Source organism: Mya arenaria, chromosome 15 (genome assembly GCF_026914265.1).
Source record: "Mya arenaria isolate MELC-2E11 chromosome 15, ASM2691426v1".
Classification (NCBI taxonomy): Eukaryota; Metazoa; Mollusca; class Bivalvia; order Myida; family Myidae; genus Mya; species Mya arenaria.
In genome coordinates this window covers 6,413,134-6,438,295 of record NC_069136.1, presented here as the reverse complement: position 1 = coordinate 6,438,295, position 25,162 = coordinate 6,413,134, and the positions used below count along the sequence as shown (strand labels likewise).

At 34.6% G+C, this 25,162-nt stretch overlaps 1 protein-coding gene across 1 annotated transcript; it reads left to right on the top strand.

Annotated features, from left to right (window-relative positions):
* Positions 1-655: 655 nt before the first annotated feature.
* Positions 656-14,411, top strand: LOC128218886 (uncharacterized). The gene is made up of 7 exons (XM_052926648.1): positions 656-846; positions 5,391-5,572; positions 5,954-6,087; positions 6,891-7,002; positions 8,326-8,453; positions 9,240-9,309; positions 9,872-14,411. Exons 1-7 carry the CDS (start codon positions 735-737, stop codon positions 10,046-10,048), a joined length of 915 nt encoding a protein of 304 aa, XP_052782608.1. The 5' UTR covers positions 656-734; the 3' UTR covers positions 10,049-14,411.
* Positions 14,412-25,162: the final 10,751 nt, after the last annotated feature.

Here is a 25,162-nt window from a genome sequence, read left to right as displayed (position 1 = left end):
GTAAGATGCCCCTACATGTTGTTGTTGTCGGCTTCTTCACCCCTTGTGTTACAAAGCTGATTAACTGGGTGCCTGTCTGTTTCAAGGGTCTCTCTTTCCTCCTCTTATTTTCTAAGACGTTTGCCATCTTTCTTAGAACCTGGTCATTCCGCCAGGTATACCGAAAGTTTTGGCGTTATGCCTTTATCAGAATATTTAAAAAAATACATTCAAAGAAATGATGTACGTGATGTCAACGTTTAATATACACTGTTTAATGGCGGCAGTTTATACTAAAATATCTAATTTCATGATAGCAGTCCAACTTAAACATTCATTTATTTAAACTACGTTTAATTTTCAAAGTCATTTCCCCATATCGAGGACGGTGATATGATCCAGGCTACATTTATATATCATCACATATGTTCCCCACTCCATTTAACGTCCTGTGCTTTCAGACCAAATTCATCTACCATTATTTCTTGGTTTATGGCATATCTATACATTGTATTCAAGTTGACAAAGGAATCCTTTTTTTAATTTTAGCACATAATCATTATTGAAACGGGTGCGTGGATTAAAAGAAAGATGTGATTGAAGAAATGGTTGCGTGTAACCTTTTTAAATGACACCGGACCGGGCCGGTTTTTACACATTCCACTCTAAGCAACATGTAAACTTCCGGGAAAAGTTTGATATAAATTTAAGCATATTTTTTACATTTAATTAGGTCTCACAAGTAACCATTCAAAATGTCTTACAGTGCGTTATCAAAGAAAAACCGAAACCCATATGAGACACTTGAAAGAATGCTTAATAAGACAACTCTGTCAACTCAGCGAGTGGCACACTCAAACATTGTCGGTAAGGCCCTTTCACACAAAATATGAATGTTATCACTGTTATTTCATGATAAAATTAAATCATATCTCTAAGGAATATTTGTTTTCGGTCGTGTGTTTCCGATTAAACAAACCTTGTAAATACCATATTTGTTCATAAATCACAATTACAAAGGTAAGGCGATTGAAATATTTGATTCTAAATTTACGAAAAAGGGTCACTAGTATTTGCACAAGTTTGATTTACATAAACAAATTTGATTCACAGACTGAGGTCAGGAAATTGATATTTGAGTAAATAAACTCGAGGCAGTTTGCTTTTTAAAACATTGGTGTGTGTGTGAAATCCTGACCAGTTTGAGTATGGAATAACATAAATTATAATTTATATGGAAAGATCATTGATTAATATGATCTTGAATGATATCAGATATGATAATACATGTACATGTCAGTACTGAAGTGTTTGGAATTTGTGTTGATGCTGAACATGTACAGAACTAGCTAAACGACAAAAATTCCGACAATGTTATATATTTATTAAAATAAAAAAAAAATATATATTTTTAATCGATTTTAATAGCTGTGTTATCATACTGAAATGAGGAAAAAAGTTACCTTTACAAAATCTGAGCAAAGGTCAGTGAAGAGAAAAGGTAAAGTATGATATATTTATACCATTCCTGTCGAATCTCACACATTCAGTGTAAGAGTCAAGTTTTAATACCCTTTTGTAGGTGTCAAATATTGAACCCCGTCCCACAGAAATCTAGTCTAAAAAAGTATTTGTTGAAATGTTGCAAAAAAAATTTTGACCAAAAAAAAACAATGGTCGAATGTTTATATAAAAGTAACTTGACATGGAAAGTTTTCCCAATTTGGATAAGATAATATTTATTTTGAGTAGGCAAGATTGAAACCAGCACAACATAAGCTCGTGTGAGGTTTTTAACTGACGAATAGGGTCCTTTTTCTAAAATAGCTGAGGAGATCCTTAGAGTCAGGATTATTTGTTAATACGTGTTTTAAGTTTGTTTTTTTTTCTTTCAATTTTTCCAAAACGTGTCTCTACCTCTTTCATGATGTCCACTTTAACTACTGATCAATTACTAGAATTTGACCTTTGAAAATTCCATCTTAATCGAACAACATTCAGACTTTGACAGCTATGTAAATCATACAATAGTCAGGATTAAAATGTATCTATGTCACTATTCATGTGTAGATGAGCAAATGGGAGTATGATTGATGTTCACCATGCAAGCTGGTTTCCTCAGCTAATATTGGTTCTTTTCAAAGCATACGATTACATTGTCACTTAACATTGTCATTGTCTGCCATTATTATGCCAACAAGCCTGATAAGGATAATTATGGTAAATGTGAAAATAGAAAGTAGAAAAAAGTGCTTGTTGACCACAAAACAAACACGCATGTAAATGTACACTGGCCTGGAAAAGAAACTTGAACAAGAAGCGTGTTAACAACTGAATAGCATGTAATCAGAGTCCAATTAAAATATCATTATGATGAATACTGTCATACTTAATATCATTTCATTTTTTAGCTCGACTATTCGAAGAATAAGGAGAGCTATACTACTCACCCAAGCGTTGGCTTCGGTGTCACACCTTGGTTAAGGTTTTGCATGCAAGCACCTTTAAGTCATTATCTCAGTAAATACATCATGTATTGCATTGAAACTTTACATATGTATTCTCCCACCTCAGATAAGTAGATCCAATAATTTAACCATGCTAGATATTCTTATCTTGCCCACGGGCGAAGATAAAATGCCCGTATGGAACTCCTTTTTAATGGTCACCACATTGTAATTACCTCCCTTGTTGAAGACTGTAGCATCAAGGAAATCTTGTCTGATGGTAATATTTAGAACGCTAATTGACAACCACGTGCTATCGCATATCCATACGCAATTATTTTCACTAAGCACAAAAGAGTTCCAGCAAAAAATACATTTTTACTTAATTTTGTTTAACTGAGGTGGGAAAAAAAGCATCTACCATAGCCGCTCATGTAAGATAGGTTCATCCCGACCCTCACACCGTGTTTTGCGGAAACTCGGTAAACCTCGTTTCCGCAAAACACCCTGCGCTCGGGTCGGAATGAACCTATCTTACACTCTCAGCCATGGAAGGTACTTATATTCCCAACTATCTAAACTACTAAATTAATGAAGTTAGATAACACTTATAATTTAATGGAAATAATGGGCTTTTATTATTTGATTTAGAAATTCTGGTTAAGGTTTTGCATGTAAGCACACATAGGTTAATATCTCAGCAACTACTTGATGTATTGCATTAGGACTTTATACAATGGTACTCAACCATCCAACCTTCCTCATTAACCAAGTTAGATAACTCTAATTTGCATTTAATGCAAATAATGACCCTTTATTATTCGACTTAAAAATTCTGGTTAAGGTTTTGCATGTAAAAGTGTTGGGAATCAGACAGAAAAATTACTATCGATAATCGGTTTATGAAACCGATCAATGATCGATTATTAATCGATTTACCCCGGTAATCATTATTTATTTATTTTTGGTCATCATATTTTAGGCATGTAATAGATACAGTACATGCACCAGTTTTGAGCACCAATGTTCCCTTATAATATTGTTTGTACATTTTTTTGCATAAATTACACTATTTATTCAGAACGCAACTATCTTGAGTGTTTACAAGTTACCATTACAGAAGTTGAGACCACATGCTCTATTTTTTTGTCTTACATTTAGTATTGTTTACATGTGTAAAATAAACACAAAGAAAGATATCAATTTCCCTTTAATAATCAGTCAGTAACAAGTAAAACAAGCAGTTGATTTTTCTACATGTTTTACAAGAATATTTTCTTTCAGAAAACTGAGAAAACTAAATTCTTACATGGTTAGAAGTAAACGGTAACATGTTATAAAAATCTTTTTTAAAACCATAATCATAAGAAGTTGAGAACCAATTCTTAAGCAGTTAAATTACAAAGAAAATTTGTAATAAAGTACTGTAGTGACTTACTGACTTGATAAAAATATGACTAGATAACGTAACATAGTAACACCTTAACATTTCATCATTAACTAGCATTAACCAGGAAAAGAAAATTAGTCGGTAGCGGTTACATCCCTTGTTTCTATAATCGATTGTTCAAATTTCACTATCGATTGTCGCTGACGTAGGCCTTTCCGATCAATTGTCGATTATAATCGATAATCAGCACAACACTAGCATGTAAGCACACATAGGTTAATATCTCAGCAACTACTTGATGTATTGCATTGAGGCTTAACACAATGGTACTCAACCATCCAACTTACTTAATTAACCAAGTTAGATAACTCTAGTTTGCAACTCTAGTTTGCATTTAATGCAAAATAATTTCCCTTTATTATTCGACTTAAAAATTCTGGTTAAGGTTTTGCATGTAACCACATTTAAGTCAATATCTCAGCAAATACATCATGTATTGCATTGAAACTTTAGATATGTATTCCCAACTATCTAACCTACTAAATGAAGTGGGATAACACTTTTTTTGAATATAATGCAAATTATGGGCCTTTATTATTTGACTTAGAAATTCTGGTTAAGGTTTTGCATGTAAGCACACATAGGTTAATATCTCAGAAACTACTTGATGTATTGCATTGAGACTTTATACCATGGTACTCAACCATCCAATCTACTTAACTAACCAAGTAAGATAACTCTAGTTTGCATTAAATTCAAATTATGGCCCTTTTTTATTCGACATAGAAATTCGAATACATCATGTATTGCATTGAAACTTTATACACAGGCTCCCAACCATTCAACCTTTCTTAATTAATCGGGAAAAATAACTCTATATTGCATATTATATCATTTTTGCCCCTTTATTATGCGACTTAGAAATTCTGGTTATGGTTTTGCATGTTAGCACACATAGGTTAATATCTCAGCAACTACTTCATGTATTATTGCATTGAGACTTTATACAATGGTAATTAACCACCCAACCTACTTGAATAACCAAGTTAGATAACTGTATTTTGCAAAAAATAATGGCCCTTTATTATTGGACTTAGAAATTCTGGTTAAAATTTTGCATGTAACCACATTCATGGTAATATCTCAGCAAATACATCATGTATTGCATTAAAATCTAATCTAATTTTACAGTGATCCATGTTTCGCCAAAACTTTTCAATCCTTACACTGAAAAGCGGCGTAATAGTCGAGCGCGCTGTCTCTGTGACAGCTCTTTTTACATTTCAACATTACCATGTTTAACATACTTAAGGCCATCCTTCAAAGTGGACCAACATAAACACCAAGATTTCCCTGACAGATGTTTTATGAACTAAGTCTTAGGAAAGATATTGCCCTAGCTACCAACATGCAGGCTCTGCAAACCTTTTTTCAAAGATGACTTAGCCCAAAACACTGTTTTTGAATTTATTTGCATGCATATGATGTAATAAATTGTGGTTTAAACACAAGGCATGCTATAATAATCAACCTATAGTAAAAGTTAATTCATAGAAACAAACCATTCTTTCCAGATCTTGGTGCTCATATGGTATCATCGAAGGCGGGGGATTTTCAGGAGGAACATGAGAGGGAACTACAGAATGCCGTAGACGAGTCAGAGGAACGAGCTACGCGAGAACTGAAGGCAGCATTGAAACGAATGAGGGAGGATAAGGAGGACGAGAAAAACAGAGCTCTACGCAATCAGAAGGATGTGAGTAATGATGATATCATAATTATTTTTTTAATTCCTGTGGCAATTAAGCTATAGAACTTCTTTATATTCTTTCATCCCTTTTGACTCACTAGTAATATTCAACTTTTGTGATGTCATTTCAGAAAAGTTTAAGCTTTAAATGTAGAATTGTTCAAAGATAATAATTATATGAGAAGGCTTGATAAAGACATAAATGATTTGAAAACACATTACAAAAGAACAGATCATACTAATACACGTTATCAGTCAAGCATAATTATAGCATCTTAATAGTTTAAGATCACTTGTAAGTATTATTTATTTCAGATATTCCGTATGATAATTATCTTCAGTTGTATTTCTTAGAACTTCATAAACCTTCAACTTTTCACTTGACAGTATTACGAGAAGATAGCCCGTCGTGTTGAGGAACAGCGCAATCGTGCCGAGGAGGAGCGAGAAAGAGAGCTCACACGCAAGTTTGAACGTGAGAAGGAAGAGGCACTTAATGAACAGTGGCATCAGTGTGAGAGGTAAGTTTGCCTTATAAATTGTTGGGTATCTCTTGAACACATTACTTAAGCTAAGAGTGCCACAAAGTAGCGCATAGCGCTGTGTGATAGCGCTCCTTAATAAAGCATCGGCGATCGCCATTAGTTGAGATAGAGCAATAGACCTAGGTAGTGCTGTCAGTTAAGGTGAAGTTACCTAGGAGTTGTTTGACACTGCTCCATAGAAACCACAGGGGCAGGGTGCCTGGTTATGCCACACACCTATGGCCACACCCTCCTCCTTGTCAATTACTCTAAAGGCAAAATATCCCCCAGGATTCAGGATAATAATTGGGGAATTATCAGAAGTACTAAATTACAAGAAATACAGGTTTTTTGCGTTTTTGGTAATTGATAGCAGGCAGGGTGTGGCCTTAGGGGTGTGGCATAAACATGCACCTTGCTCCTGTGTAGAAAACAGACTAAGCAACTCGCTCAAGGTCCTAATTTCTCGAAAGTCTGTAAGCGTAGTAAGTTTAATTAGCTTATTTCATTATGCCAAATTTCTTTCTCAGTTGTTTTTACTAAATAGAAAATAATTAAGCATTATTAGCATGAAGATACCGTAATTTCCTTCTGAATTCCAAAAACTCTTAAGAATTTAAACACTGCACAAATTATACCAAAAAATCAATAGTGAGCTTAGCTTAATCCTGTTATAGGGGCCTTAAAATGTTTTGAGAAATTGGGGCCAGAACTCAATGGCAGCCTCCACATCATCATGTACTATGGAACATTTAGCTGACAAAACCTTGTAACAAAAAACATACACTGCAAATTTTCAGACGAAAAGAAGAGGCTGTTGCCCTAGCATGTGAAGAATTGACCAGGAAGCTGAGACACGAGTTTGCCATCGAGAAGGAACAGGCTATAGCAGAAGCTCTCCAGATTGCCAAGGTGGGGGATTGCTAGGGGTTGGATGCCCTAAGGGAATCTTTGATTTGTACTTTCATTGAATACAGCTTTTAATTTGTCGTTGGCACCAACTTTTGTACACACGTTCTAAGTTAAGGTTCTAAGCGAGAAATGGTCAAAATCAGGGAAATGGCCAAAATTTATACATACCAAATGCCATTAAATTTAAGGATACACTTACCTGAGGTTTTGATATATTGTGTAAACCACTACTTAATTAAACAATGTTGAACATTTTTAGCTCGACTATTCGAAGAATAGGTGGGCTATACTACTCGCCCCAGCGTCGGCGTCCGGTTAAAGTTTTAGGGCAAGTTAGGATTTTCACTTATAAGTCCAATACCCTACATTCAAATGACTTAATACTTAACACAGTTGTTCAGGGCCATCACATGATGAGGTTAGATAACTCCATATTATTCTTTACACAGATTATGGCCCCTGATTGACTATGGAACTTAGGTTTAAATTTTAGGGCAGGTTGGGATATTGTTTGATAACTTCTATACCTTCATTCAATTGACTTAATACTTCACACAATTGTTCAGGACCATCACACAATGAGGTTACATAACTCCATATCCTTAATACAAGTTACGGCCCCTGATTGACTTAGGTTAAAGTTTTAGGCAAGTAAAAGTTAAGGGCAAGTTGGGATTTTAATAAAAAAACTTCTATACCATTCATTAAATGCACATAATAAAATTCAAAATTATTTATGACCATCTTACTACAAGAAACGTAACTCCGTTTTAAGCCTAAATACAAATTATGGCCCTTGAATTTTTTTTTTTTTTTTTTTTTTTTTTAAATTTCCTTTGAAAAGCATATTTGTATATTCTTAACCACATTTTCATAACGGGAAATCAAGTTATTTGAATGACTTGCGTTATTGTTTGGGCAGGCTGGTGGGAGGGCAGCATCAAAGTCACCTTATGTATCGAATAATTTTAGTTGGGTTTGACATAAAGAGACTAAACTTGGTATTATTACATCGTTATTGTTTTCTAAGTCAAAGCGGCGTAGTCGAGCGCGCTGTCTTACGACGGCTCTTGTTCAAAATGTGGTTGTTACATTTGGATGAAGTTCCTATCAGAGTTGTTTGGTGTATTTTTGTAAAAAAAAGATAAGTGGTTGAAAATATTTATTTTTTTCTTTTCACTTTCAAAGTCACATGAGCGTATCATGAAAAAGGGAAACTAAAAGCACTTAATTCCTCATTTTTTAAAAAGATAATCTGTAAAAGATACTTGAGGAAGGTTTCAAGCCCGACTATCTTAGTAGCACCTGTGTTTTCCTGTTCAGGAGAAGTACCAGATCCGAGAGAGGAACACGATAGAGAAGACTCGGCGAGAGTGCCAGGAGGAGGCTCGGCAGGAAGCAGAGAGAGTTGCAAAACTACACCAGCAGGATATAGACCGGTGTAATGAGAGGTATGGTAGTATAATTGTACTTTAGTTTCTTACTTATGTTATTAATAGCGCTGGTAGCACTGTCTGTTGTTGTTTTTTTTAGCTCTACTCTGAAAGCCAAAAATGACCAAAAGTGCCATATGCCAGTAGGGCGTAGGCCCTCATAAGCCTATTGTTTCTTTTTCACTCCCTTGCCTTTGTTAAAGGAGTTAAAAGTACAGTTAAAAAGAGTCAACCTGTACTGACTGTGTTCAGTTGTTTTTCTCCCTTGCCTTTGTGAACTATCAGTATGTTGACTGTTACCCATACATACATGCTCTGGATTTAAAATAACCAAAAGGAGCATACACCCTCATAGGCCTCTTGTTTTTAAATGTCAATGTAATGTGATAGCCTTTGTGTCTTTGTTCTGCCAAAACTGTGACCTTGATCGTAACACTTCCAAGATATTTAAATGAAACTCGACACACATGTTGCCACTGACACACATGTTGCCACTGACACACATGTTGCCACTGACACACATGTAAAGCAAGGCCCATAACTCTGGCTTTGATAATTGTTGAGTTGAGCCCCTATTTTGACAAAAACAACTACAGATATTCAATGACATTAACTCAGCAGGGCTTTCGCTGCTAGTTTCTGTGGGATTGTGCGTTCAAGTCCAACCATGGTTCGGCTCTTTCAGTTTACTGGTATATCTATTTAGCATAAACAAAACATAATCAAGGAATTGTTTAAATCATTTACACCTTATTGTTCTTGCAGCATTTATACATGTATATAACTTCATTTTTCTCAAATTAGGTATGACCTTTTGGAGAGAAAATGGCTGAGAGAAGTAGACCAAAGAAAAAATGTGGAACAGGATTTCCGAGTAAGAATTTTTTGTTTAGTAGCAATTTAAAACAGTTTCATAATATTGTTTTAATAGTTTTCTACTCCTGTAGAGTGTCAAGAATGCTCTGTATATGAACTTTTGCTTTGTAAAAAATTAGTATCACTTTTGATATTAAGCTGAGGACCATGATATCAGAAAAGACATTATAAACGTGTTGGGTAGATCCAATGGTTTGGTAATTTTTTTGACAACAGTCAATTTAAACCCAACTAATGTTTGTAATTAATTTGATAAGAGATTTACCATTGAGTTTTAATTACATTCGAAACGTGAAATATTATATAGTACATTGCTTTTCTATAAATCTATACAGGAAATATTTTCTTATTTTAAGACTTAAAGATCAACTTTAAAGATCACCGCTGTGTGAGCACGGACTTTTAACTTAGATAGCAAGATTGGCTATAGTTTCATAACAGTAAATGATATCAAAACGTCATTTCACTGTTATTAAGCTGTGTGATTTACATTACATGTATACCTGATTTATTTCTAATAAACATGGGAATTTGTATTATTATGTATTTTATTCCTGCAGGAGTTACAGGATGACTACCGTCGGTTTATGGATTACACAGACGGCATGTTCCATTCGGATTATTTGATGCAGTTACGACATATGGGCCAGAAACTTGCGGAAAAACAGATTAAACCTGTCTCTTACGAGGACATTGAAAAACAGTTTGGATCGCAAGATGATGAAATTGACTTTTAGTGCCTTCAAGAAATTGTAATATTGCTTCAAATCTCTGCAATGTATCGGAATCCATTGAAGGCAAACATGGTATATAGTCTGCTATGCATACAAAATGGCAGAGGGATATTTACCTGAAAACAACAACGACAGAGAACATGGTTAAAGAATCTGGCCCACATAAAGCTAGTATCTCCATAGTGTTAAATGTTGATGCATTGTGACCCCATATCATTTTGATATCAATTAAAAGGTAACAACTTGCTGATAACTAATATGTAAACTAGATAATGAATACAAGTTGACGCTGCTTACATCTTTATTTGAACTGAAATTGGATGCGAAATGTGAATTTAAGGGCAAAAAAGGTAGTTTTATTAAGAAAATTCAGTATTTCAATATAGGAAAAGTTGTTGCAACTTTCAAAATCTTTATTTCAACAGATACTTTGCATTGTACAAAAAAAATTTTTCCCAGCTCCACTGTGCATAATGAGAACATTGTAAATATATACCAGGCCTCAGTTTGAATACATCTTTAGTGTAAAACATGTATCTTATTACATCTTGCAAAATAACTTACTTAAATTTGATTAAACCCCCGCCCCCCTCCCCCGAAAAAAAATAATTGTGATTATCTGAAAGAAAATTTCCTGTACTGAAACAAAGATAGTGTGCTGAGCAACACCTTGTTATAAGGGACTTGAAATTGTCTAGAAATTTGTACTTGATAATACCGGTAAACAATGTCTTATAGATTTGAAAAAAACAAAACAAATAATGTTAACAAATTGGCTATGTTTTTTTCTGGCTTGCTGTGATATATTGTATTTATGATGAAGTATGTATTTGTGTGTTCTTTTGGGTATTGTCCAAAGACTGCGCTGTTGTGATATTCTACCAAAGACTATGTCATTTTTCAGGATAACAGGGTTCACAAAATGGCCTAAAATCTACCTTAATGTATGATTGATTGGGTGGTTATTGCTAAATACATGCAACTTTAACAGAGAACATTAACTGCATTAAAACTACAGCAATATATGTTTATTATATATATATGTATGTAAAAGGAATTTAAAGGGAATTTATTAACCTGGGGGAAACCACCTTGTCCGATTTGTAGTCACCCTGCCGGACAGGTGGGTTTCTCCTAGTACTCCTGTTTTCTCCCAACAACTCTCTTGCTTTTTCAAATACTTGTTTCACAATAGTTGTAAAAATATAAGTTTACCGGTAAACTACCATAAAATCAATTCTGTATGTCATCGGAAAAAAGAAAAATTTAACAATTGTAAGTTGCCAGCAGAAGTTCATATACAAGATATATTGTTCATACATTGTTTACAGAAACAGTACAGAATGCTTCAGGCTTTCGTTTACAGAAACAGTACAAAATACTTCAGGTTTTCTAATGCTACTAAACATTTAGACTAAAGTATAGATTTTAAGCTTTTTGGTGATAGTTTCTTTGTTTTATGTAATGACTGTGTCCACTTAGTTAGTGGTTAGTGGTTGACTGGTGGTCATTGCTCTTAAATTTGTAATAAGAATGATTTGATTTTGGCTAAAATTGTAGAACATTATTAAATATAGAGGGGAATAACTTTGCCAAAATGCATTTTCATATGGCTTTGGCTATAGTTATGTCCCTTGGATTGCATGGCTGAAAAGCTGTTTTATATTATATATATATTTAATTCTTTTTAACAAGTTATACATCTATAAATTATGATAATCGATATAAACTTATTAAAAATTGAGTAAATTGTGCTAAAGTAAATTTTTGAAATTAAATATTGGTTTTGCAAGAACTTCGTTACTTTGTTTGGAAATATAATTTGAAGGCATTGTGTATTCATATAATTTATTTGCTTGGCTGACAAATGACTGTGATGTGTTTGTCTTCAGTTTAAATTTGTGTTCATCAAAAGCGTACGTAACAGCAGTAACATTCATTTCATTAATAGATTCCGTTTTATTATTTATTTCATTTAAGCATTTTGCTTTTTTTAAGGTTAAGGGGCAGTTAACTGCCATTGTAAAATTCTGCCTTTTTTAATGAGTTTGTTATTATTGGCTTGTTTTATTCACTCTAATAATTTCAGTTGTTAAGCAAATTTAATGTTAATTTCTTATAATGACTGAGCACTTGTTAATAGTTATTGATGTTTTGTTGACAAGATTTGACTGCACTATTCTCCTGTAATTAAGCTAATGTATTATATTATATCATTATCTTTGCAGTTGTTTTATATTGATAAACAATGGTTGTGGGAATCATGTCTCGTTATATTATGATTTGTCATACATTCTGATTTGTTTGTTAATGTTATTATTGTATGACTTTCACTATTTTGTAGACATAATCTGATACTTGAGTGAAGTTTCTCTAAACAACCTCTTTGGAATACTAGTCCATAATTATGTACATGTACATACTTACTTTATGAATATTAAGTTAGTATTATTTTCATAATTAGAATAATTTAACAAGCATTAACATTTTATAAGTTATGTGTCATATTCTTTTTAGTTGATTGGAAATTTTTAAGTTTGATTTAACACTTTAAAATGACTCTGTCAGTAATGTTTAGGGACAACCAATTATGTGCCAACCCTGTAAATCCCTTGTATAGCGACTCCTGTCTTAGCTCTCTTAAATCTTATCATACTGATTTTTGGATCAGAAGCTCACCTTTTTCCCTGTGAAATTGCATTTGAAAATATTCAGTAATACTCCAGTTATTCTAGAGAAAACTCCATTTCTGGAGGAAAATGGGCCCATAACCTTTATGTATCTTTATCAGATCCCTGCTTACTCTTGATTAACAGCAGCCTCCAATCAAATAAGATTGATATTTTTCTGTGCAATAGTAGTGCTAGGTATCATCATTTAGAGACTTATAGTGGACAACTAGTTTCATGTATCTTTGCAATGTATTATCCTGCCAAAAACAATGATAAATCTCCTAGTTTAGTGTGACATAGGCTGCATGTAGAATAGATATTTCAGTAGACAAACATTATGCTTTTATTATTGAACTGTGACAAGCAGAAAAAGGTTTGATTGTTTGAGGTGCGTCTAATAGGATATTTATGGTATGGGGTTAGCAAAAAATATTACCCTATGGTTTCCTTTTGGCAGTCCCTGCAGGGTTACATGTTTATGTTGAGATGGTCATAAAAATCTTTCAAGGTTATTTAGTGAGTGTTTTATGTAAGATGTGTTTTGCATAATGCTAAAATTTGACAATGTCAAGAGATATGACCTAAAAGTTTTCTTTTGCTGGTGCTTGCAGGGTGACATGTTAAGATGGTCATCATTAGAAATTTTACATGGTTATTAACAGGTTTTTTATGTAAAACATGTTCCCTATGATGCTGAAATTTGACAATGGGCCGATTGTTTAGAAAATTGTTAAAATTAACTTTCTTTTTTTTTTTAAAGTGAAATATGTTTTGATGGGTTCATATTTGTTATTCAAACAATTACAGCTGAAACAGTTGTCTGACATCGTATATAAAATTCCATAGATCAAAAGAGTATTCTTAAAACTTTCGGAGTAGTAAAGATTTGAAAATTAACAACAACAATGTTTACAACTTTGTGAACTTTAATGAAGTTCAGAACAATCAACAATTGGCCCATTGGCAATAGTTAACTCAATGGCCCATTTCTGCTTGCCACGGTTTACATGTCGTTTCTTCCATTTAGTGTTTTTCAATGCTTACAGTATTATTCTAATAGTATTTATTATTATGGTGATAACATATTCATTTGGTGGTAGATTTGTAGCTGAGTGATGGTTGTTACAATTATCCTAACTTGGAATAAAATGCCTGATTATGAACTATTTGATTGATCAGGGACTGTTTTATTTATAAGGACTGATTGGTTTTATATCATATTGATGGTCAACCTTTATCCAAAATCAAGATGTCAATTAGAACAGTACTGCACTGATTTTGCGCATTATAAGGACTGGGGCCATATTCTTAAAGCTTCTCACTTAGTGAAAAATTTCATTTTTTTAGCTATGAATATTTTAAATGCCCTCTATTTTTCATCAAATTTATTCATACGGACATTTTTCTTCATTATTTTCATATTTGGGGTGAAAACATTGCATGTTTACTTTCAATTCAACTTAGATCAAAAAGACATTTTTTCATTAAGACAGTTTAAAAATAAAAACACAACTAAGATGTTTTATGAATCCGGCCCCAGATGGTATCCATTTTCAGGTAGCTTTGAGGATAAAGTGTGTGGTTGTTTTTTTCAAAATGCCATTGTATATTATACAATTACATACATTAATTATTTACATCTAGTTTTGTATTTTGTTAATTTTACAAATAATGAAATAAAATCTGAAAACATCTTTTACTTTATGTTTTCAATTTACTGTTAAAGTGACACTCGTATTTAAAATCAATACATACACATGTATAACAAACATACATTTTGAGTGATAAACCTTCAATTACTTGCTAAATAATGCATTTATGGAAAATATTAATTACTGATAACAACATAGTAACCTTTTATTTAATAGCTCAAATATTGAATGACTGGTGAGTCCTTAAAGATTTACAGTGATCAACTATTGTCGCATAAGGTAGAAATACCGTGTTTTCTACACCTATTTTCAAATTAATGTATTAATTGTGAACTTGTGATACATCTTATCTGGGAGTTAGAGTGCATTTTTAAGATGGTTGGTTTTATATGGGTAACAAGACATAAAAAATACTTTAATTTCTGCAGCCATTTGCAGAAAACTTGGATAAACTGTCCACAGATTATGTTTCATTTGTTGCTCGTTTAAATAATTTGATTATTTTGGTTATGATAAATATTGGATAAATATTGACCAATAAATGAACATTTCGGCTAACTTTGACCAAACCAAATAATTAACCAGTTTTGATACGCCCGAAGGGTCGTATTATGTTATGGCCTCCATCGTCTGTCCGTCTGTCTGTCCTTCTGTCCGTCCGTCCGTCTGTCCGTCCGTTAGCAATTCCGTGTCCGGGCCATAACTTGGTAACTAATAAAGCGATTTTCAAATAACTTTATACAAATCATCACTACATTAAAAGGATGTGTCACGCGCAATTTCCAGGTCCATACCTCAAAGACTAGAATCACCATGGGGGGGGGGGCGTTAGCAATTCTGTTTCCAGGCCACATCTTTGCTACTCGTCCGTTAGCCATTCCGTGTCCGGGCCATAACTTGGTAACTAATAAAGCGATTTTCAAATAACTTTATACAAATCATCACTACATTAAAAGGATGTGTCGCGCGCAATTTCCAGGTCCATACCTCAAAGACTAGAATCACCATGGGGGTGCGTTAGCAAATCCGTGTCCAGGCCACAACTTGGTCACTAATAAAGTCATTTTCAAATAACTTTATACAAAGCATCATTACATTAAAAGGATGTGTCGCGCGCAATTTTCAGGTCCATACCTCAAAGACTAGAATCACCATGGGGGGCATTAGCAATTCTGTTTCCGGGCCATAACTTGGTAACTAATAAAGCGATTTTCAAATATTTTTATACAAATCATCACTACATTAAAAGGATGTGTCACATGCAATTTCCAGGTCCATACCTCAAAGTCTAGAATCACCATGGGGGGACGTTAGCAATTCCATGTCCAGGCCATAACTCAAAGACTAGAATCACCATGGGGGGGCGTTAGCAATTCTGTGTCCGGGCCACATCTTTGTAACTCGTCCGTTAGCAATTCCGTGTCCGGGCCATAACTTGGTAACTAATAAAGCGATTTTCAAATAACTTTATACAAATCATCACTACATTAAAAGGATGTGTCGCGCGCAATTTCCAGGTCCATACCTCAAAGACTAGAATCACCATCGGGGGCATTAGCAATTCTGTGTCCGGGCCACATCTTTGTTACTCGTCCGTTAGCAATTCCGTGTCTGGGCCATAACTTGGTAACTAATAAAGCGATTATCAAATAACTTTATACAAATCATCACTACATTAAAAGGACCTCAAGCCGAATCTTCTTCGGGCGTATAATGCTCCGTTTCGCGGTGCTCTTGTTTACTATTGGCTGTTGTCTCCTGAAATACTATCATCTAGTACAATGCAATGAAGGCTGCCATTTCTAGCTCACCAGAGCACAAAGTGCTCAAGGAGAGCTATTGAGATCAGTGTCTGTCGTCCGTCTGTCAGTCCGTCTGTCCTTCCGTCCGTCAACAATTGCTTAAAAAACATCTCCTCTGAAATACTATCATCTAGTACAATGCAATGAAGGCTGCCATTTCTAGCTCACCAGAGCACAAAGTGCTCAAGGAGAGCTATTGAGATCAGTCTTTGTCTGTCGTCCGTCTGTCAGTCCGTCTGTCCTTCCGTCCGTCAACAATTGCTTAAAAAACATCTCCTCTGAAACTACCTGGCCAAATTCAATGAAACAACACAGGAAGCTTCCTTGGGTGTCCCTCTACAAAAATACAACAAGGGGTCACGATTGATTAACAACAACAACAACAACAACAACAAAATGGCCGACTTCCTGTTATGCTTTAAAAAGCATCTCCTCTGAAACTACCGGTCCAAATTCAATGAAACTTTACAGGAAGCTTCCTTTGGTGACCTCTACAAAAATACAACAAGGGGTCACGATTGATCAACAACAACAGCAACAACAACAAAATGGCTGACTTCCTGTTTTGCTTTAAAAAAACATCGCCTCTGAAACTACTAGTCCAAATTCAATGAAACTTTACAGGAAGCTTCCTTGGGTGACCCTCTACAAAAATACAACAAGGGGTCACGATTGATCAACAACAACAACAACATCAACAAAATGGCCAACTTCCTGTTTAGTTTTAAAAAAAACATCTCCTCTGAAACTACAAGTCCAATTTCAATTTAACTTTACAGGAAGCTTCCTTGGGTGAAAATGGTCGACTTCCTGTTTTGGTTTCAAAAAAAAACATCTCTGAATCTACCAGTCCAAATTCAATGAAACTTTAAAGGAAGAAAACTTGGGTGACCCTCTACAAAAATACAACAAGGGGTCACGATTGATCAACAACCACAACAAAAGCAACAACAACAAAATGGCTGACTTCCTGTTTTGCTTTAAAAAAACATCTCCTCTAAAACTACCACTCCGAATTCACTGAAACTTGACAGGAAGCTTCCTTAGATGACCCTCTACAAAAATACAACAAGAGGTCACGATTGATCAACAACAGCAACAACAAAATGGCCGACTTCCTGTTTTGCTTTAAAAAAAACATCTCTGAAACTACTAGTCCAAATTCAATGAAACTTTACAGGAAGAAAACTTGGTTGACCCTCTACAAAAATACAACAAGGAGTCACGATTGATCAACAACAACAACAACAGCAACAACAACAAAATGGCAGACTTCCTGTTTTGCTTAAAAAAACATTTCCTCTGAAACTACCACTTCAAATTCATTGAAACTTTACAGGAAGCTTTCTTACGTGACCGTCTACAAAAATACAACAAGGGAAGATTGATCATCATCAACAACAACAACAATAAAATGGCCAACTTCCTGTTTTGCTTTAAAAAAACATCTCCTCTGAAACATCCAGTCCAAATTCAATGAAACTTTACAGTCAGCTTCCCTGGGTACCCTTCTACAAAAATACAACAAGGGGTCGTGATTGATCAACAACAACAACAATCTGGCCAACTTCCTGTTTTGCTTTAAAAAATATATATCTCCTCTGAAACAACCAGGTCAAATTCACTGAAACTTTACAGGAAGCTTCATTGCATGACCCTCCACAAAATACAACAAGGCATTAAAATTGATCGTCATCAGCAACAACAACAACAACAAAATGGCCGAAATAACTGTTTTGCTTTAAAAAAATCTCTGAAACTACCAGGCCAAATTCAATGAAACTTTACAGGTAGCTTTATTGCATGACCCTTTACAAATATAAAACAAGGCATTGTCATCAGTAAAGATATGTTTAAAATGCAACATTTTTATTAATGCTTTATCACAGAGTTGTGGCCCTTTGCTTAGGTGAGCGTTTTAGGGCCATCATGGCCCTCTTGTTTTCTTTAGATAACACACTCGCTTTTCACTATATAAGGTCCCAAGTTTCGAGTTTTGTTGGTGGTAACACAGCAGAACAGTTGTTTTTGTTTGGTCGCCAACTCCGCATCATAAGCTTTGAGGGTTGGAGTTTTGGTATTTTGGAGTGGTATTAGTCAGGTCATATTGTGGAAAAAAAAAATGAAAGTGCACTTTTGGTTAAAATTTTGAAGCTGTGTAAACTTGCAGAACATGTGGATATGATAAAAAAAACCCTCACAGCCCACTCAGGATATCCCCCTCCCCCGATATGGACGCCATGATACAAGAATGCCGCTATTACCATAATTATGTTAAAGTATAGTTGTATAACATGCTCTGACCTAAAAATGTATCATTAAATTTGTCTTAATCCATATTAATTATATCTATCAAACGTCTTAGTCATTTCCGACTGATCACAATGTTCACTAAATGTACGATTTATATTCCAAACCCTGGATATGCATTCGTCTTAATTAATGAGATTATTTGACATTGTTTTTTCCATGACTGCATTAATTAAAACACACCTCTTTACATTGTCACGCTATTAGTACATAACTCTGTAACGTGCCGCGGCATAACCATTTATAATCATGTGATCTACATATAGGATATATGTATAAGAAGGCTTAAAGCGTATCGTATATGTAGATTAGACAATGAAATGCGGGAGAAGTACAAGATAGGGGACGAGGGGGCGGGGCGGTAAAAAGTAAAGCTTTCGACTTCTTTCGTGCGTTGTCTTCTCGCCATGCAGAGTCGGCATGTCAATGCCGTATTGTGCTTTTTCAATTTTTGTACATTTTATAAAAAAACACAATAAAATTCACCTGGATTTATAGAGTTATTTAAGTGGGTTGATTGAGTGCCGAACTGCATTTGGTTAGCTCTTCTGATTTTAAACGAAAAAAATCAGTTTTGGTGTCGTCGTCAACGTAAGTCGCCATACAAGCCATAAATTGGCAACCTTTATATATATTCATAAGAGACTTGTGCGTGATCACAGTAGCAATACGCACTTGTAACTTGTGTAGCAAGACCCAAAACTCTAGAGATGTGTTACGCGTGTTCACAGTGGTTATACGCACTTGTAACTTGTGAAGCAAGACCTATAACTCGAGGAGTGTGTTACGTGTGTTTACAATGACAATACGCACAGAGATTAAGTTATGGCCATTGGTCGACTAAGATGAACGGACGAGCGTTGGGGCCCGTTTACAGGGCTCATGTTTCCATTTTAAATATCAGTCATACAGCACTGGAGATTAAGGATACAAAGATAAAAAGCAGCAATAATTTGGCTGACATAAAAATGCATATCATAATTACCAGCACGCAGGGCTATACACCGTGTATTAGAACTATTCATAACCTATTTAACTTATAAAACCTGGTCAATTGTATTAACCCTGACCTTCAGGTGTACGCAAACAACTTAATTCAATTATAGAAATAAGTTTCGATATCCAGAAATCCAGGACTTGTTAATCTGCTTTGAAAAGCTGGTGCCAATAAATGTTACAAGGGCAAGATTTGCTGAACGCTATGGTCGCCGAGATCTGGGCTTCGCGGAGATACGACCTGTACTCGTATTTCTTTAACATTCATTCATGACATTCACTGTTCATTCCATTTCGTAAGGCCAATATTGAATGTATGCCTCCATATTCCATAAGAATCATTGTGTACAGCAAGCCAAAAGTCTCACAAATTACAATTCAACAGAAAGGTCAGATTATTTTTCATGACTGTCATTCAGCATTCCTTTAATATTACGTTTTCTTCATCACTTTCCAGCAAGCACTTGTATTGTTTTCAAATTATGTCCGTATTATAAAACATACATAATTCAAATTTTGTTATCTATTTTGCAAAAATAAAGTACATTATCGGTTTGTGAGGTTAGTTGTTGCATTCATTTCTAAAATACATTTATTGGCAGAAGTTGTGTTTAACTTTTTTTGCAAACCTGGGAACAGCTCAGGCCATCTTTAACAAATCGGTTAATTCTTTGCAAGCAGTCCGTGTCATGTTCTTTATAGACGAAATGTAGGTTTGACGTTGCCTTTGTCTTCGAAGTAGAGAACATCGTCTGATTTCTGGGCCCAAGGGCACTGCTGTGTATGAAATAAAACGACCAACTTCTTGACATTTGGAAGTCTGTTTTTAATTTATTTCTTGTTATGTTTAGCTTCAAAAACTCGAGCAATAGGTGCAGTAACGTCTAAATCTGCATACACTAGCAGATCAAGGGGGTGGGGATTGTACCCGACGTCCCGCGCCATAAACTCGTCGAAGTTTACTTTTTATTTTAATATAGGAAAAATGATTAATTAAAAACGTCTCAAATGCACTGTTTTGGACTAGAGATTGTTAAAACAAATTTGGGAAGAACACCCAAACCATTCTGTCACCACTTGAAACCAAAAAAAAACGGTTCTGAGGGAGGGGCGTGACTAAAAAGCTTACGCCCTTAAGTTACTCCCACTCTAACGTCAAACCCTGGATCCACCCCTGGCATATAGTATCATTGACGCTTGCCTGTGACATTATTAACATGGACCGCCGCGTCTCGAGCGGCGTCTATAGGGATACATGTTTACAAGTTCCAACGGACAAGTGTTTATGGGTAACTTTTTAGATTGTTAGAAATGCCAATACTTATCAATAACTCATTTCTTTCAACTTTCCTTAAACTGCATTGTTAAGGAACCGTTTTGATGTCCGTGAAAAGACAACACACTGATATGTTTTATAAGAAATGCTAGCAAGACAGCTATAAGGAATAAAAAAAAAAACTTTTATGCTTCCTTTTTATTGAGACTGGTCGCTGGTCAGACGCAGTGGTTATTTCCCTTTGTCAAGGGCAAGCACTGTGTTTTAAAGTCGCCACAAATTCACACGTGTACATGTTGTAAGTTTTAACAATAAAAAGCACACGGTGTAAGTCTAGCGCTTACTGCAATGCTCAGATAGCTGAAATCGGCGGACATCCAGGCTCAAAGAAGGCGATTGCGCACCCCGGGTGATGGGGGATACATATTTTAATTTTTAAATAGTTCTGGCATAATGGCGCTCTCTTGATTTGATTTGTTTAACCTTTGTATATCAATTCATGTCACCCCTGTTTATTTCCATCAGTTATTAGAAGTAAAACTAATACATTCATCCGAATTTTGCTTTAAATACATTCACACGTGACGCTTTCAGACGCGTCTTTGATGTATTGCATTACAATTAGTCATGTTTGTAAGTTATACTAATTATAAGAAATGGGATCAGTGTACCGCTGTGATAACTCGTAACTAGTCGGCAATCTCCGGCAAGCTCAGTGTATTTCTTTCAGGTAGCAGGTCAAGACCATACAATAACGTCGGCAGGTCAAAACGTCCCCATTACGATCAAACCTTTTCCAAGTGTCTATCACTGAATTCGGTTTCGATCAATTGCTACAGTAAGGTGAACTGTCGCTTCGTTCGGTACCGCATCAACTACGCACAACTCTTGAGTTTTGACCACCACACTATGTTTTTTTTGCAATCGTCAAATGATTTGTAAGGTGGCATGGACTATTTTCTTGACATTATCCCAGTGGAGGTTACTTTCGGGGGCACAAGATTTTTCTTTCATAAGTATGTCCACTTTATAAGCTCTACCAAATAATTCTTGAACGAAAGTTGAAATGCATCAAGGGTTGTATTATACGTGTTAGTTCAATACATCAGTGGAAAAAACATTTTGAGCGTGTCTGACGATTGCCCCCCCCCCAACCCCATTTATGAATTCCTTGGTCCGCCACTGTTACCCGCCGTATAAGACCAAGCCGGGTCAGTATGAGCTTCTTAACTTCTTAACAGTATCGAATATCAAGACATGCCTATAATCACAAACCAGGATAAACAATTTTCATTATTTAAATATAGTTCAACAAGTAAAACATCAATATTCATTCACTAACTTTAACCCAAAGCATTACATTTCTTTGTCCTTGAAATGCATTGGTATATTATAAAGAGGATATTTGTTAGGTAATTTGTTTCAGATTGAAACAAGAAGAGGTGGTTTTTGGTCATTTTATTACAAAATATATATCATTGTTTCTAATTGTAACACTTTCGTTTCTTCACAGAAGAACCGATTTGTGCCAAAAACATAAAAAAAATAGTTCATAGAGATAAAGGATAGTTTACACGTTAAAATACATACAACGTTATTGTTCACATTAAGAACACATATGGCAGATTTCACGTTTTGGTGACCAAAAAGTTCCCGGCGAATATTGATTTTTAAAATTTATTGCAGATTTGTGATTTCAACATAATCTTTTACAGCAATTTCTTATCTATCATATTTTATATCATTTGCAATGATTTATTCATGCATTTTTATAAAAAAAAGAATTTTTTATCACCATACCATTTGTGCTAGTGTTACAATATTGCCGGTAAAAACTTGTTTTTTTTTAATATTTTGATCCAAAGAAGTATTTTGTCTTGCACTAAATGGTTCATTTATCTATAAAACAGAGTGTACAGACAAAAAATAAAGATTGTTTCGTTTTTCTCAAATAAATTTATTGAAACAAACCCTAATTGGACAACAAGACAGAAAATGCTTTCTGCAAACATAGGTTTTCTTTTTATATCAGATCAGATAAGCTATAAACATAAATGTTTTGTTGTGGTAATATAAATGTCTCTAGTATGGTGCAATTATCATTACCTTTGATATTAAACATATATATTATAAATTGCTAATTGCAGTATGTGCTAGTGTTACCACAAAACAGAATGAGTAACATTAGCAGTATGTCACATTAGCAGTTGGACAGAATGTTTCACAACAAATTAAAATACAGACCTACCACAGACTGTTTGAGCTTGATACAGTATAAAACAAACTATATAAATGATTGATAAACACGGTCAATTGATAATCACAAAAATTCTTAATTCTGTCCAATAAATAACGATATCAAACACAAAAGCGGTATGAATTCAATATAAACTACGTACCTAATGAATGAATACTTACAAACGATAGTTTACAGACGACATTGTTATGTTCGAATAATTGACTCTGGGAAAGTCATCAAATTTCAACGATTTTCTTGCTTTATTAAGCGCTTGTCTTAATGCTAGCGTGACATAATGTTAACGTTACATCGAAGGACAGAATGAGCCAAACTTGGATTAAGTTTTTATCAACGGTATTCACCACTATTTTTATCATTTCAATGTCAACTGTGAACCAGTCCAATATAAAAGTAATCGCTACCCGGATGTTAACCCTCAGTCGGTGTAAATTATTCACGAATAGAAAAGGTGCTATCGTCATGCTAAAATGGGACAGAATCGATTTTGAGTAACATTAACACATTTTTAGACCTAAAAAACTTTATGATCGGGAATGACCAATTTCTTGTTACATGCAATACTGTTTTTATCCGACACGTAGTCTTTGTTTTCAGTGATTTAATAAAGGTGTGTTTAGGCTTAAAACAGTTAGCAGTGGATCATGTCTGCTAATGTTACACAACAATTCGAGGACAGATTACCGTAACGTTATCACCATGCGCAATTACCGAAAATTTAAGTATATTACGAACGAAATGCAATCATTTTAGATATATTATTGTTTTAATTAACATTTCTTGCAAACATTATTCAACAGACAAGAATAAAATACTTACCAGATGTTACTGAAAAGCATCCTCAAAAAAGTGGTATATTGGTACCGGGAAGATTTTCTGTCTTTTTTGTCCTAAATATCGCCATATTTTTACATTTTTTTACCTTATTTAACACAATATTTTCATTATTTTAATACAAATCACTTCTATTCGGTGTTCTTATTGGGTTGGGAAAGGCAATTGCTGTATATATGACGTTGACATGCAATAACAATAAATGAAAGCAAATGGGCCAAATAATTGCCTTTTTTGTGAAATCTGCCATATATCAATAACTGCCCTATTTTCATTATCAAAAGAATGAAAAGACAAATGTTTCAAGTATAACTTAAGAAACCGCAATTATTAAGAAAAATAAGTTTAAAATAACGGGCAACGTACCATCTTATTAAATAAATGTACATGCAAATGTTATTCTAATATATTCATACAGATTAATCATCATCCTTTTCACACGAGTTCATCCGGCTTAAACATACAAAAGGCCAGGTTCGCACAAACAAAATTACATTTAAACCATTATGAAACGTCCAACAACCATGCATTTAACCTTTTAACATTTTTGCTCCATAAAGACTTAATCCTAATCGTTAAATCTTTTAGACTCTCTCACTTTACATAATACCTCGCATAATGCTGTTAAAGCTGAAAAAAGTAGCTCAGCCTCTATTAGCGTTTTTATTCCATATACACAGCAAGAGTCTTTGACTAGATTAACCGTAGTTGGAAGGTCAGACTTTATCCAACTGTGGGTGGCAATTTTGGCGCTACTTGCCAAAAACGTTCACTCCATGTATTCATTACCATTAATGTGTCAGAAAAGACACCGTACAACTCATATAATATGTGATATTACCCGTATGTTGAAACAAATAAACATTCATGTCCAGCCCCATCCATATAAAAATGACCATGTATACAGGCATTCAATAGATAAACTAAAAGATGGTCTGCCGTCGCCTACTGGCTTGACCCCAGCGCATCCCCCCGTAATGCATGAAAAGGGCATTTATTAATGGTTAAAAGGTATTAGAAGGTATTTACAAAAATAAATGATTTCATGGGACGCAGTTGCATTACCATTTATGTTGTGTACATACTAACAATCTTAAATCATTACTTAGTACAATCAAGTATTTTAGTGGTCTTCTTTACGATGATTGTCATAAAACGTTACACAATCAAGAGAAAAGAAAACGTTTAAATGGAGAGGGGGGCTCCAAGCCATGTGCTTGTCACCTCGGATGGGTTTCAATGAGACACTAACAAGAAAGGCTCAACGCCTGAACTCAGACTATCATTCTATCCGATGAAAATCAGAGCCGAATTGAAA